Source organism: Epinephelus lanceolatus, chromosome 12 (genome assembly GCF_041903045.1).
Source record: "Epinephelus lanceolatus isolate andai-2023 chromosome 12, ASM4190304v1, whole genome shotgun sequence".
Lineage (NCBI taxonomy): Eukaryota > Metazoa > Chordata > Actinopteri > Perciformes > Serranidae > Epinephelus > Epinephelus lanceolatus.
In genome coordinates, this window is record NC_135745.1 from 31,035,430 (window position 1) to 31,051,445 (window position 16,016).

A 16,016-nucleotide genomic window follows, 5' to 3' on the forward strand; every position below is an offset into this window, starting at 1 on the left:
CAATTTTTTTCATTCATAATTATCACACGTCTAAAAATAAATACCACCTCACATTGTGTCAATCATGTTTGAGTCTGAAACTATCATCTGCGAACAGGTTCGATTTTCTGCGTTTTTCGCATCCATCAGAGCCTTCAGAGACATTTGACCAAGACTCAGTGAAGAAAATGTGGCGGGGGGACACATCAGCAACAACACAGAGGAACAGGGGGCACAGGATAATTTCAAAACTCAGACAGCTCACGTTTAACAGGTCAGACAGTAATATTCAGGTGCATTGAAATTTGATTGAATTGAAATTTTCGCAACGAGTAGAACAATAAAAAGCATCTGAATCAGTGTCCAAGGTGTCTGTGCATAATAATTTTTTTCGGATGACGGACTTGCATCTGAAAAAAAAACAAATTTCAGTGTACAAAGGCCTTTACTCTCCCAGTTTGAAGAGCAGACAGTACGTGCACAGAAGCTAAAATATGTTCTGCTGGATGTCACATTAGTTCAGTTCCTGAAGGTCACACATTAACACAAATGATCAAGGTATTGGTAGACCAGTAACTCTCAGTGTTCAGTGAGGTAAAATTACTGTTTTTGTCAGTGCAGTCTGGTTTTTAAGAAAGCATAGATCAGTTTGAGTTCACCTACCTGCTGGAAAGTGCTGTCTGATGACAAGGTAAAGTGTAGATTATTATAATATAGTATAATATTGTAGATAGCGTACACTTAAACTAATTAATTTCTTTTTTAGGTGGCTAAAACACATTTCACTGCTGCTCCCGTCCACAGCCACCAGACTCCATTGGCAAAACAGTAATTTTACCCTGCAGAACACTGGGAGAACTGGGAGCGTAATAGTACAGGAAAACTATAAATAAATCTTAGTTGAAATACACAATATAATGAATCTCACTATGTATAAGTTTTAATAATAGCACCATCTTTCACCTCCATATACACATGATACAGTCACAACAGGTCACAATGTCAGCGAAAGATGTGTGTGAGGTTTGATGGACGATAGGGCATCAGCACTATAACCTGCGTCACTGCCTTTCCCTAATGACTGAGTCGGCATTTCGGAGTCAACCTTTAATTAATCTCTCAAGACAGATTCTGCAGTTTACATTGTAGAATCTGTCGGCAGCCCTGTGTGAAAGACAACTATGGAGGGGGGGAGGGCGGGGCTTTGAGTTTGAACGATGCTGTGCTTTAGCCAATCACAATGGAGGGGGCGTGGCCGAGACGTGCCGATGTCCCTAGGAAATGTGTACCTACAGGAACAGTAAGCTCTGCGTCCATGGCGACCGCTCCACCCAAAACGCCATCTCATCAACGTGACTTTTTTTTTTTTTTTTTCAGCGGATGTCTTAGTTACAACATGATTGAGCTAACTGGAGTGATTTCATGTCATATCTGACAAAAGGAGGCTTTTAACAGATGACGTCCTGATGTTAGCTTTGCTGCTGCTGCTGTTAGCTGTCCCTGTCAGCTGCAGCCACTGCTGCTTTCTAGACATCGTGATTTCCCAAAACTGAATACGTACCACACATAGCAACACAAAACTGCTTTGCTAGCTCATTCATGTTGTAACTAAGATATCCGCCGGAAAAAAAAATTTTTTTTCACGGACCGTATATCGAGTTACTGAGATACTACAGACACCGCTAACGGGGCTAACAGCTAAAGGTTAGCCCAGCTAATCTACGATAACCATGTTATTAATTACAAAACATGCACACATAAATAGTAATGTTTGTTCAATCATTGTGTTTATAGACTTTACAAACATCACGTGTACATCACATGTAAACAACAAGGCGATTCCCTGGGGGCACCGCCGGAAGTGAAGGGGGTGAGCGATTCCCCAAGGCCCCTGCACTTCCGTTAGTCGAAAAACTACGGGCAGTGCCTCCAGAGGTAAAGGAAGAAAAAAAAAATCCTTTATTTATTTTATTTTTTTTACTGATGGATTTCCAGATTGACCTTTTACAGACGAGACAAAGAAATGAGATCTGGAGCACATGGTTATATATATACCTTTTTTTTATGATTAACATTTTATTGGCATTTTCAGATAGTGCACGTTACAAGCATATATGTGGCAAAAGTTTGGCTAAATAACCAACAGCATTAATGTTGACACTTAAGTACACTAAAGTATGAAGATATCTACAGTGCATAGTGCCCACAATCCAGCAACAGGATAAACAAAGGAAAGAAACCAAACTGAAATAAACCAGAAAATGATGATGCTTTCCATTCTGAAATAATAAGTTTACGCCCCAGCATCAGTGCAGTCTGTACCCATTTTGCATCATGGGATGGGAGGTCCTCAAGTAGGGATGGGTCTCCCAAGATACATAGCCTCTGGGAGAAAGGCACATCACTCCCTATGATTTTTGTGATATTTTTGTGAATCTCAGACCAGAAATCTTTTATTTTTTGGCAGCTCCACAGCATGTGAGTCAGTGTGCCTTCCCCATTTTGGCATCTCCAGCACTCTGGGCTCTGTATTAACTTGACTTTATGTAGCTTGGAGGGGGTCCAATAGACTCTATTCAGGATCTTGAATTGAACTAGTCTAGTCTTGAGTTCTCTGGACATCTTTTTCAAGTTTTGTAAGATCCCACTCCATTCCCTCTCTGTGAATGATACGTTGAGGTCTGCTTCCCAAGTCTTTCTAAGGGAAGATGCACCTTTGTTTGAGCATTTTAAAAGCATTGAATAATACAATGAGGCTTCATGTCCCTTGCCAAAGATTTTCAGTATTTGTGTGAGGAAGCTTGCAGTAGGGGGAGGTGTTGAAAGAGATCCAAAGGTATGGAGCAACAGGTGTGTGAGCTGTAAATACTTCCAGAACTGCTGCTGGGGCAGATGAAATTATGCCTTAAGATCAGAAAAAGACTTAAACGTGTCCCCCACATATAGGTCCCCAAGGACCAAGACACCCCTCTCAACCCATGATCTCCAGAAGAATGGTGATTTTCCCTATGCAAAGTTTAGGGTTGAGCCATATATCTCTCAGGAGGTAGAGCCCAGTGCAGGTTATATATACCTTTTTAATAGGGTCTGTATAGTTCCCGTACCATTAAAGCTTTTACTAAAAACCACATGCTCCAGATCTCGTCCCCACAGATATATCCTCGAAAGACTTCGTGGGTGGATACTTCATGAGAACATATCAAGTGAGCATCTCCAGCTCTCATACAGCTTGTGGGAATTTTTAGGTCAGCCCTGATCCTAACTGTTAAATTAGCACATTTTCGACAAAATCATCAAAGTGCTTCTCTCACTGTACAAAGGCTTTGTGCTCCTCTGATGAGATGTATAATTCTGCCTGATTGTCTATGTAAATGGAGCAGCTGCTGTCGCTTGACTGTAATGGCACTGTACGTTTCTAGGAAAAGAATTTTATCTCAGGAAAAAGCATTGTACTCTGTTGGGGAAAATGTCACTTAGCGGTTTTATTTTAAACATGTTTTGGCAATAAACGCAAGAAGTTTGCGGTAGAACCTCCTGTGTGTGTACGCTGTATGTTGTGCACCGTCAAACGGCGGTGGCCTCGTTGCAAATGTGATCAAACATGTCAGAGGGAGTGAAGGCGGCTTGCGTAATGGTATGATTCTTTGTGTTTGCCGTGACGATTCAAGCCTCTTTCACACAGAGCGCGATTTTCGCGGCGCCCACCGCGGGGTAGGGCGCAGAGCAAGCGGAGAGCAAGGCGCACAAGACAGGATTTGGGAGAGTACAGGCTCGTTCAGGAGCTACAGCTCCATAGTGATGAGTGGTCTACTTCAGGCTCTTCTCTGCTACTGGACGCGCCAAGGTGTCGTCACAGTGCGTTGCAGTGAAATTAAAAAATGTTCAATTCGAGCGCAGGCTGGCGGGGCGCAGACGCCGCGGTATGCGCCATCTCGCGCGCCGCTCAGCTTGGCGGCAGAGCGGTGCACTCTTGCGCTGCGGTAGCACATACACAATGAATGGGTTCGTCGGCGGAGGTCTGCGCTTTGCGTGCTCTGTGTGAAAAGGGCTTTATTAACATCTCTGAGGGCAACATCTGTACACTTGGGTAGTTATAAAATGTCTGTGACTGGTCATCATAAAACACCTACGACCTCCTCCGTAAGAGCTCTCGCTATGGCAAGAGGACCAAAGAGCCTCTTTCTGATGCTCCATTCAACACAGATCTTGTGTTTCCTTTTTTTTTTTTTTTTTTTTATAAAAGCAGAAGCATTTACATCAGATGCTATGGCTGTACAGCAGGCCACAGGTGTTTGTAGCGTACTGCAGTAAACATGTTGCTCTGTCTGATCTTGAATAATGTGTCAGTCCACGTGTGTAAGCAACAGAGACAGCTGCAACACAAACACATGCACGATGTCCAGCTGCCTGTTCTGAGAATGGCTCATTACACGGTCCTCATCTCCACTCTGTGTTTATCTAATGTACTCAGCCCCTCTGTTCATGCATTGATGGTGTTGCACACATGATTATGTGACGGCAGCATACTTAAACTACACGTCTTTTCACCATTTAACAGGTTATGAGCTGTGAACTGTTCAGCTAGAGGGATTTTCTTTCTGAGATAGTTTGATTTAAAGGATCTTCACAGGCCTGAAGAGGTGAAAGAATCTAATATTTCACTAGAACAACCACAAAAATAAATAAATATATAAAAATCATTTTGTGCAGCATATATATTTCTCAATCTTTTTGAAGTAATACTTCACCTCCCACATGATCATGTGTATACTAATGTCTCACCCAGTGTTACATTGACAGAAACAAGAAGACATTGTTTTTCTCAAACAAACAGAACACTGGCACTCACGCTACTCCTACTGCTCTACTAAGACAACTGCTAGTAGTAGTAAACTACTAATACTAATAGTAGAACTACAACTAATGCTACTGTTACTACCCATAGTAGTAGTGCTACTACTACTATTTGTACTACTACTGCAACTACTACTGCTATTACTGCTAGTAGACTACTTCTACTACAGGTACTGTTACTAGTAGCACCAGTAGTATGACTACTTCTACTTTTACTACTACTGTTGTTGCTGCTGCTACTACTACTACTAGTAGTAGTAGTAGTAGTAGTAGTAGTAGTAGTAGTAGTAGTAGTAGTAGTACAAGTAGTACAAGTAGTTCAACCACCACCACTACTATTATTACTATTACAACTACTTCTATTATTTCTGCTACTATTAATAGTACTGCTACTACAACTACTGTTCTTACTACTACTTTTACTACTGCTAATACTGCTACTGCTATTACAACAACTACTACTACTACTGTTTCTACTACAACTGCATTTTTGACCTCAGTATTTAAACATTTTTGCATAAACAGCACAGGCACACTACTCGTCTGTGCTTGAGACTGTTAATGCAGAAGTTCCATGGTTTTAGAGAGAGTACATGTGTTTGGGAAGTACTGAGCATAAGACTAGATAAATGAGACCTGGCTTATACTGCACGAGTTTGTAAATGGATGATTTGATGTAGTTTTGTGGTTAACATGGGCGCCCCTAAGACTTCAGTTCATCAAGAATATTCTCAGTTATTGGATTCTTTGCTCACTGTGGAGGCGTGCGAAAAAAAGAAGGTTTTTGTCCCAAATTCAGTGCATCACAGGATGAGTAACTGAAATGCAAATGGTAATTTGGGGGATGAAGTATTCCTTTAATAATTCAGTCATCAGTCAAACCTTTCACAATGTTGTAAATTAGTCACCTTTTGGATTTTTATTCAATAAAACAGACTAAAATAAAATACCTGGCCTGACAGTGACTCAAATATTGGCGTGTTATGACAATGCTATGCAGAAAAGTTTATCTGAGCTGAGCTCATTGAACCTTGAAGTGGACGGGCTACAGCAGCAGGAGACCAAAGAGGCTTCCACTTTTATCAGCTAAGAGCAGCAAACTAAGGCGACAGTGGGCACAGGCTCACTACAAGATTGCAAAAATGTCACCTGGTGTGACCAATCTGTAATTCTGCTGCAACATGCGGATGTTAGGGTCAGAGTTTGGAGTAAACAACATGAGTCCATGGATTTATTCTGCCTTGTATGAGTGGTTCAGGCTGGCGGTGGTGCAGTGGTGTTGGAAAAACCTCATTCAGTTTGGAGCAGTAGATTCCACAGGAGATATCTAAGAAGTCTCTAAAACTTGTATTTATTGTACTTCACATAGCATCAGACAGACTCTTCCTTCTGTGGGGACCTTGGTCAGAGAATCTACATCAGAGCCCTGCTGGCTGTGATCTGTCTCGGAGGACAACAGTCGGTGCAGCACTTCACAAGTCTGTGCTACATGGCAGAACGGACATAAGGAGCCAGTGACAGCATGTCTGGGGTCGGCACCAAGAGAGTCGAAGACTCTGCATCAAAGATTTTTTGTCAGAATCAAACTCCTCAGTTGTAATTCAAAGTGCTAGGTCTGGAGAAAAGCAGGCGCAGCTCATTAACCATTTAACATGAGCCATGCTGTGAAGCACCAGGGCGGCAGCGTCACGCTGTGTGACAGAGTTTCACTCGCAGTGACTTGGGCGCTTTTTAAGGACAGTGAGAAAAACGAATGGAGCAAAAAGAGATCAGACCAACCTGCTGCAGGAGTTTCAAAGACTGTCTAGACTGGGATGAGTTTATGCTCCAATATGGTTAGAGGGAAATTATTCAGTAAATCAGGACCCGGAGGTTGGTGTCCTTGAATCTCATTAAAGGAATGAGTGGAATAATATGAAGATGGCTGTTTATAGACTAATTACAGACACTCCCTGTTCAGCTCCAGCATGTCCCTGAGGAGGAAAGTAATCACTGTCAAAGGCGTGGTACTTAAAAGGTCGAGAGCAGACTGAGGAAGAGACTGAGACTAGACTGATGAGTAAAATACTTTAAAACCTAAAAACACTTCACATTTTACTAATGTAGACTTGTCTCAATGTTTAAAGCATGATATCAGCGTTTGTCTCAACAAGCTCCTGATGGCTATTGAGTCATCCATATATGCAGCTTCTTATCTTTGTCCAGCATTGATTTCACTGAACTGAATCTTAATTTCCCTTGGGGATATAAACAAGTCTTAATTTACCCATTCTGATGATTCCAATAAACCATAAGAGTCCAACCCACAAGAAAGTAGTCTCCCTCAGATGAAGGCAGCAGCCGTATGGGAGAGTACAGAACAAAGTTCAGAAAGTTAGTATGAGCCAGAAGTGTGAGAGGGAGAAGAGCTTTTAGTTATTAGCTTTGTTGTTAGCTTTTATTCAGAGTTATTGCCAATTTTAATCACCAAATCAGTTTGTTTTGGAAAGGAGGTGACCTTTGTGGATAAACCAGCTCCTGGTAAAAACATCCTGAACATCTGGATCTTTAGGTATCTGAGAATAAAGGTGAGCACACATCAGCAGGTGCTGGGCTAGCGACCGCCCCCAACACACCAAACAGCATCAGAGAAACGCTGATATTTAAATGTGAAACCACTTTATTCAGTGTTTTACCAGTTTTAATCACTGGGTCTGTTTGTTTTGGAGAGGAAGAAACCCCTGTGGATAATTTAGCTCTGGTAAAAAACCTCCTGAACATCTGGATCAGAAATAAGGTGAGCACAAATTAAGTAGTCAGAGAAAAATGCAAGCACACGAACCTGGCGCTGGGCAGGTGGCCTGTCTGCCTGCCTGTTTTGTGTCAGGTTACAGTCACTTGTTTGTGTCTTGTGTTGTGGTGCATCTTGGCAAGGACTCATTTGAAAAAGAGATTTTTATTCTCAGTGGTATCTATTTTGGTTAAATCAGTTTTAGAAAGCTTCGGCCCTTATGCTTGAAAACCCAAATGCTAGTTGGTTTCAGTGCAAAACAAAACCAACATGACATGTTGTTTTTGTGCGCACCATTAAGGCTGAAGTCCTTACCACAACAGCCCATGTTCAAGTCTGGCCCTCTGCCCTTTGCTCCAGATACTCCCCTTTCTCTCCCCTTTCATAACTGTCTCTCGCTGTCCATAAAGCATGAAAAATGCAAAAAAAAAAAAAAGGAAAAAAATGATCGCTGTCCTTTTTTTGTAAATGGGAAATAAAATGTTCATAAAGACCGAGCTGTTACTGCTAAGTGGAGCAGATTTGATCTTGACTGACACTATTACAATAGCAGCCGACAGTTAAGGTTGAATGATCCTTTTCATCCTCGTGTGACCCACTTTAATGATGTCAAACATGTCAAACATTTTGGAAAATTACCTTACCTTTTGTCCGTCCTGAAAGAGGAGCATGACCTTGTCTGTGCTCTTTGAAGACAGTCATATGTTCACTGTTACATGAGTGAGTCATAAGATGCAGGTGCACCCAGATTCATCACCTTAATTCTTAATGGAGACTCTTGTGCAGAGTAAATGTTTTTGTCCAGTAATATTCATTATCTCATTTCATTCAGGGTTTAGAATAAAATTATGGGTGTTGACATGATGCTTTACATCTAGAGAAGCAGATTTGTGTGTGTGAACAATACAGAGCAGTGTCTGCACCTTGTCACCACAGCTGAGGTGCTCTTAAGGAAGGCCTTTCATCCTTATTCCTCCTGTGGAGCTGCACAAGTGACCAACCGATCAGACCGGTTGTACTGGCAGTGAATATTTGTAGTTGTGTGAGCAGGGCTGTAGCGTCTATTAAAGTCATATCAGGATGAGAGTCAGCACCTCCAAATCTGAGGCCATGGTTCTCTGTCAGAAGCTGGTGGATCCCCCCACTGGGTTGGGGGAGAGTTACTGCCTCAAGCGAGGGAGTTCAAGTATCTCAAGGTCCTGTTCACAAGTGAGGGTAGAATGGAGCGTGAGATGGATCAACAGTTTGGTGAGGCTTCTGTAGTGATGTGGGCGCTGCGCAGGTCCATCGCAGTCCACTTCACAACCGCAGACCACATGTAACCACATCAACCCAGGACCTCCACATCCAGCTTCTTCACCTGCAAGATCTTTTAAGACCAGCAACCCCAGCAGCTGATGCAACAATTGGTTTGTCCACCCAAGAATTTCTGCACAAACTGTCAGAAACCATTTCAGGGACACTCATCTGTGGGCTCAGTGGGTCTCATTCATGAAAAGTGAGTAAATCTGTGTGTAGATTTGCACATAAAACCCTACGCTACTAAAAACCTACTCCAGATTCAGGAACGCCACAGGAAACTCAGATTTGATCGTAAACACGTGTATGATCATGAATGCCAATCCATCGTAAAGTGACAGCGCGCTCCCGGTTATCAGCAGTTAGCATAAATCTCTGCCCATGAATAGCCAATGACCACCATATAAGGAGGTATAGGTAAATCCAGTCGACCTGTCAGTCACGGCGCAAAGAAAGACAGAGAAAAGAATTTTTCCGAAGCAGAGATCGAAATAATTTTGGGTGAAGTGGACTTAAGAAAAAACTTTTTATTTTCTTCAGTTAGTAGTGGTGTGACAGGGACAGGCAAAGCGAAGGCCTGGAGGGAGGTAACAGATGCTGTTAATGTTGTCTCCGTAGTACAAAGAAACATGTCAGAGGTGAAGCGTAAATGGTTTGATATGAAACTGGAGGCAAAGAAACGTATAAGCACACACACAAAAAAAAAAATACAGCGGTCACCAAACAAACAGAAGATTCATTTGTGGGGTTTTGAATGAAGTGTGTTACTTTAAAAATAATCAAAGTACGTTACTGCGTTACTTTTTTAAAAAGTAACCAGTTACTTTACTGCGTTACTCCCTGAGTAAAGTAACTCAATTACTTGAAAAGTACTTCCAACGTTACTCCCTGAGAAAAGTAACTCAAGCAATGGACCACAGGGCGCTAAGCCTACATTTTTTTTGTCTCCACAATTAAAGTTACGGACCACTTGCCCTTCACTGAGATCCAATTCTCCCATCACAGCCGTCACTTTGACCAGTAGAAACACAGAGCGATCTGCTGCCGTAGACAACTGTATGACAACAACACCCCAGTAAAGTTAATATATCGCACCGTCATTTCAAACTCAACCATTGTTTCAGATTAAAAGGCCCTTATAACCTCGGCTGAGAGAATCCCTCCATTTTCTAAATAGGCTTTTATTCTGAAACATTTGTCAGAACTTCCTGTGGAAGATACAGTAGCTTGATAGTTTATGTGGCGCTTCAAATGTAGCTCCTGCCATCTGCTGACGCTTTTAGGTGACTACAACAACATGTCGGCTGGCACATGAACAGACACAGTGACTCAAATAATAGTCAAAGTAATAAAACAGGACAAGAATAACCCAATGACATCACACACACCGTGAAAGATGACTGGGATAATTGGTGAGTACCAGCGTGTAGCGTGTACTAGGCATAATGCAAGTCCTGAGTCTGACATGTCTGTCAGCGAGTCCTACTCCACCTCTTGAGACTCCACCAAAGACAACGGCAACATTTCTCCGACCATGTAGCGAGCCACAAGCTCCGTGGCTTCTTTCAGACTGATAGGTTTAACGTTATCTCCGATATTAGAACCAAACGACAGCTGTTGCTGTTTCGGAGCTGAAGGACCAGCGTTCTAAAAGTAATGGAAGTAACTGATGTCTTGCTTGAAAATGTACTTAAGTATTTGATTACTCTAATGCATTACTTTGTAATGCGTTATACCCAACTCTGCTGAGGACCAATTGTCTCATAAATCTCTGAGTGGTAGCATTTAAGCTAAGAGCTTTGCTGAGATGTAAAGATGTGTCATGTCTTAAAGGGAAATTTCGGTTTATTTCAACCCGTCTCCTATCGTCCTAAATTTGTTTCAAGTGACTAGTGACATAAAAATAATAGTTAGCATGTTAGCCGTTAGCCTAGATACAGCTGGGGCGCATAGTAGCTTCAGACCTGTTAAAACGTAAGTGAACGGGCATCCTTTCAAGTGCAAAGTTAGTCTACTAAACAAGCTTTTTTTCCACAAAGACCACCTCATATCGTTAGGATAAATGTCAGAGAACATATAGAAAACGACATCTAAACGTTTTGTCTTACCTTACCGTTGTGGTGCTATGTTTGTTTACCATTTAGCTCTGCTTTCCAAAGCGCGGCCGAAATATCGCGAGAATAAGCAGCGATCTCATACCGTGCCGTGTCACTAGTCACTTGAAACAAATTTAGGACGATAGGAGCCAGGTTGAAATAAACCGAAATTTCCCTTTAACTGCTTGACACATCAATTCTGAGTGTGATTGATTTTGACCCATTTCGATGCCCATGTATGTGTCACTCGTGCTTATCATCTTTGACGATTTCCCCAGCATTGTGAGCCTGTAATTGCTTTAAACCAGCGATCCATACTGGCGATATGTGAACGTATAGAGGACAATCGGTTGTCATCAGTCTGACTCTGTGAAATGACTCCTTGTACTTTAAGAGGAATAGCTTGGCACCCCTTAGATTGTGACCCTTGTCCCTGTCAGATGTTTCTTGTTTTCTGTGAAGGGGCTCGGAAATAGAAAAGATCATCTTGGTGTGGGTGGACGTGCCGTTCCTGCGCTGTGTATTGTGTAGAGCCTGATGAGAAAACATTCAAGGCATTCAAGGAAGAGAACCGCCACGAATTTTCGGACAAATGCTTGTTCTGAAACCATGTTTCAATTCACAGCTGGAAGACGCTGGTTCCTTTGGTGACCCGCTGACTTTTTTAGCCTCCAACGCAGAGACCTGCTAAATAAATGCTTCCCATTGGAGAAGTAATTACAGCAAGAGTGGCACACAATGGAGGGACCGTGGCACTGTGTGTGTATGTGGTATTTGCATGTCAGTCGATGTTCAGACTTTAAAGGTTGCAAAAGGGCAAAAATGTGGAGCGGCTTCTGTGTGGTTGTCCCATTTTCTTTGTCTTCATGTTTCTGTCTGTCGTGACTGCAGACAAGATTAATTTAGCAGACATGTCACTGAACTCTTTGTCCTCTCGTTTTATTTATTGTCGCGTTACACACATGTAATTACTAAACAGTTCACAGCGGTACAGCAAGAGACATGACAAGGGACAACAGTTTCATGCTAGATTCGACTGTGGTGTCCTGGTTGAGTTAGCAACAATAAACACAAATATTAAACACATCAATCCTAATTAAGACGTAACAATCTTACAGTCGTCGTGATTGCCTGTGTGGGTGTTTGAGGTGCAAAGTACAAAAATCATTTTACAGGTTGAACTAATAAAACATCACACTGTGTTTCACCTGAATATGTTAAGAAAAGAAATAAGAAATCAGCCTGCAGTCTAACTAAGAGCTGGCACATTTGAGGGTTTGATTATTTTCAGGAATGTTCCTGTCACCTGGGAAATAACTTCCAAAGTGACATATTTCACAGAAAGTGCGGAAAGCAATCCAAGTAGGCTACTCGAGAGAAGAAATTATTTGGAAAGCCCTGACATAGACCGGAAGTGGTTGAAACATGTTGGCTTTTTTAATGACTTAGCCACAACTACAAAGGCTTTCAAATATTTCCTACCTCGTTTTTATACATTTTTTTGGATTGCGTTCCTGTCGATCCTGTTGTGTCCCATTCTCCATGAGCACCCGACACAAGGTTTTAATGTACATTTGTAGATACCGAGCAACCGGTCATTTCTTTATTTTTATTTTTCGAGGATAAAAAAATAGTATTTGACTCCTTCCGTTCACTACCATAAATATTTTTTCAGGCATAAGGTCCCATAAGGACTTTGCCTCTGAATAGGGATTGACTTGCTTTTGGAGCCAGCCCCAAGTGGCCATTCTAGGAACTGCAGTTTTTGGCACTTTCAACTTAGTTTCGTCTTTCAGCTCCAGAGGTTGTTGCTGGAAACGAGGACACAGCTAACCTGACTCTGTATTAAGGGAATTAAATCAACCAACCAGCACTTCTAAATCTCACTTATTAACATGTTATACCTCATTTAAATCAAATCTTCATGTCTTTTTTTATTATTAAGAAGGTTTAGGTGCTACGTAAATGCTGCGATCCACAGAGAAATGCTCGCAGTCCGAATTCAGAAACTGTGCCTTTAAATGAGCCGCCAGGACTTTTGTGAAGTTGTGATGTCACAACTATACCACATAAAGGTAGAAACTGCTGCTACAGTGCCGTTATAGTCATTCCCCAGGTGTAATGACAGTACGGAGACACCAAGCGTGCAGATGTGGAAGATTCAGAAAGAGCAATCAGAGCAGACTGGGCTTTTTCAAGTGGGGTGGCTTAATGAGACAGGTGCTACAATAGAGTGTTTCAGAGAAAAGGTCAATACAGGTATATTCAGGCAGACAGTATGAGGAAATAATTTGTTTTTAGAACATGAACGCATATAAACATGTTCTAGTAAAAACCCCAAATAGAAATATGAAATGTGAAAATGAGCATAATATGGGACCTTTAATCTGTTTATAAAACTGATTTAGTCTCTTTTTTTTCACTTTGGGTTTTGCTCTGATTAAATAAATGAGATGTAACATGTTAATTAGTGAGCATTAGAGGTGCTGGTAGGCAAATTTAATCACCTTTGCACAGAGCCAGGCTGGCTGTTTCCTCTGTTTTCAGTGTTTGTGCTAAGCTAGGCTAATCTGCTACTGGTTCTAGTTTAATATTTTGCCTTCAAAAATAAGAGCAGCATCACTCCTCATGTAACTTTCAGTGAAAAACAAACGTATTTCCCAAGATGGCAAACTTTTCTTTTCACAGTTTAAATCATATATTGATGTCTTTGTGTATCATGACCAGGCTGGGTGGTGCTTCCTCCACCCTCCTCCCTCTCAGAGCCAGAGTGAGGACATTTCGGACAGAGTGCGACACGCTCAGCAGGAGCTCCTTCAGTCCAGCTCTGTACTCTTTTCGGATCAGGCAGTAGAGCACCGGGTTGAGACAGCTGTTTGCATGAGCTAAGCACACAGTCAGGGGAAAGGCGTAGGCTTGGGCGTTGTAGAAGGCTTTGCTGAAGGGCACCAAGTCAAATTTGATCAGCACCCCCCACAGTGTGAGCGCCTGGTTGGGCAGCCAGCAGATGAAGAAGGACAGGACTACAATGGTGACCGAGCGGGTGACTTTGGAGCGGCGGCGGTGACGTCCTTTCTCACACTCTGACCTCTCGGTGACACTTGCGCTGATCACACTGCCCACAGTGCGGCGGCTCAAGATGAACCTCAGGAGGAGGAGGTAGCACACAGAGATGATAATCAAGGGAACTACAAATCCCAGGAGGACTTTCTGTGTTTGATAGAGTCCAAGCAGGACTTGAGGATCCCAGTGGCCTGAATCAGAGTCAGAGAAGCGCACCAAGCACAACTCGTCGTCCGTAGACACCTGTAAACACAACAACATAGATGTAGCAAACCCCAAACAGGAAGCATGTAAGCAAATGAAATGAGGGGTCAGTGTGAAATCAACCAACCTGGACTGTGGTGGAGTAGAAAGCATGCGGCAGTGTAGCCACCAGTGACACCACCCAAATGGTTAAACTGGCCCATTTGGCACGAGTTGTGGCGATCCTGGGGCTGCCCATCTTCAGAGAGGTCACCAGGGAGTGGTAACGGGTCACACTCATGGCGGTGAGGAAGAAGACACTGGCGTACATGTTCAGGGTGGTGACTGAGCTCACGATCTTGCACATGACCCGGCCAAAGGGCCAGCGGAAGTCCAGCACCGTGTCCACGGCCCAGAAGGGCAAGGTGAGGACGAACTGGAGGTCCGTCAGTGCCAGGCTCATCACAAAGCAGTCAATGGAAGAGTGGTGGTGACCCCGGCGGCGGGAGTGGAGCAGGAAGAGTGCCAGGAGGTTACCCACAAGCCCCAGAACACACACCACCAGGTAGACCAGGGCAATGACGATTCGGACCTGTCAAACACACACTGACGATGAATGAAAGTGCACACACAACATGCATCATCCACTTCTTTAAGTATATTGAGGTCATTCATGCAAACTGATTCATTTTCTCCATGTGGATTTGTGAGGCAGGTAAATCCTGATCTGAACCTACTGCCAGGTTTGCGCTGTCTGCGTGCAGGTCCAGCGAGGACTCCTCCTTGGACAGGATGTGGAGCCAGCAGTTCAGTGAGAGGTTCAAAGCTGCGAGATTAGACGCTGATCCCGAGGGACCGATAAGTTTAGAGATTTCGCGCTCGTCCTCTTCTCCTCCGCACACACTCAGAGCGCTCAGAGGTCCGGAGCCGCTGCTGTTGCTCTGCATGACTCTGAAGAAGAAAAGACTCCTCTTATAAAAAAAAAACCAAAAAAAAACAGCAAAACAAAACACAGCAGGTATCCCCTCCTCCTCCTCTTCCTCCTCCTCTCGGCTAACTTCCAGAGTGTGGGTGCGCAGGTGTGGATGTAAAAATCCCCATCGTCCTCGTCCTGTATTTAGTCTTGTTTAAAACCTCACAGTGACATTATTAATCCTGCTCATCCCTAAACCCGCACGGATTTTACAAGCCAAGAAAATCAATAAAGTTAAAGCTGCCTGATCCGTGTCAGCCTACTTATGAGGAGCGCTCAGTCTGAAGTCTGATGCAGCCGCATCTTGTGTCAGTGAAGCTGACAGCATCCTGAAGCTTTTATACTCACTGAGCCTCCTCCACCGCTTGATGGCGCACTGCCGGAGCACCACACAGACACATTCATAACAACCAGATAAGGTACAACTTTATGAATCCCGAAGAAAATTGCTAGACATTTCTCAAAACTTACATTAGCCCTTTCCTGCATTAATTATTACGATCTCAGTCAAGATGTTTTTAGTGTTTTTATTCCTCTTTAGGCATGAAAAAAAAGTTCATTGTTTTAAACACAGCATGCGTTTAAGTTTTAAACAAAAAGAAAAAGATATATTATGTGAATCTATAAAAGTATATTTTAATACTGTTTAACTAGTATGTCCACATTTTTAAACATATTCTAATGTGGCTCAATGCCTCAATTGCTCCTGACTCCTCAGCTTCTCCCCTCTCTCTTTCTACTCCTTCCTCTTCATTCCTCAGCCCCCACCCACCTCCTATATCATTTTCCCGATGAACCT

At 42.8% G+C, this 16,016-nt stretch overlaps 1 protein-coding gene across 1 annotated transcript; it reads right to left on the bottom strand.

The window, feature by feature from the left end:
• Positions 1-11,914: 11,914 nt before the first annotated feature.
• LOC117272373 (relaxin-3 receptor 1-like) lies at positions 11,915-15,531 on the bottom strand. Its single transcript, XM_033651272.2, has 3 exons — positions 14,982-15,531; positions 14,393-14,836; positions 11,915-14,304 (listed from the first exon to the last, which is right to left on the bottom strand). The coding sequence occupies exons 1-3, from the start codon at positions 15,189-15,191 to the stop codon at positions 13,693-13,695; spliced, it is 1,266 nt and encodes a 421-aa protein (XP_033507163.2). The 5' UTR covers positions 15,192-15,531; the 3' UTR covers positions 11,915-13,692.
• Positions 15,532-16,016: the final 485 nt, after the last annotated feature.

Bases quoted from the DNA above. Each gene is read 5' to 3' on its own strand.
- LOC117272373 (XM_033651272.2), bottom strand. From the start codon at position 15,191: ATGCAGAGCAACAGCAGCGGCTCCGGACCTCTGAGCGCTCTGAGTGTG. The intron at 14,837-14,981 runs GTAGGTTCAGAT...TGTGTTTGACAG, and splicing joins CAGACAGCGCAAACCTGGCA to GTCCGAATCGTCATTGCCCT. The intron at 14,305-14,392 runs GTTGGTTGATTT...TTGTGTTTACAG, and splicing joins TCTACTCCACCACAGTCCAG to GTGTCTACGGACGACGAGTT.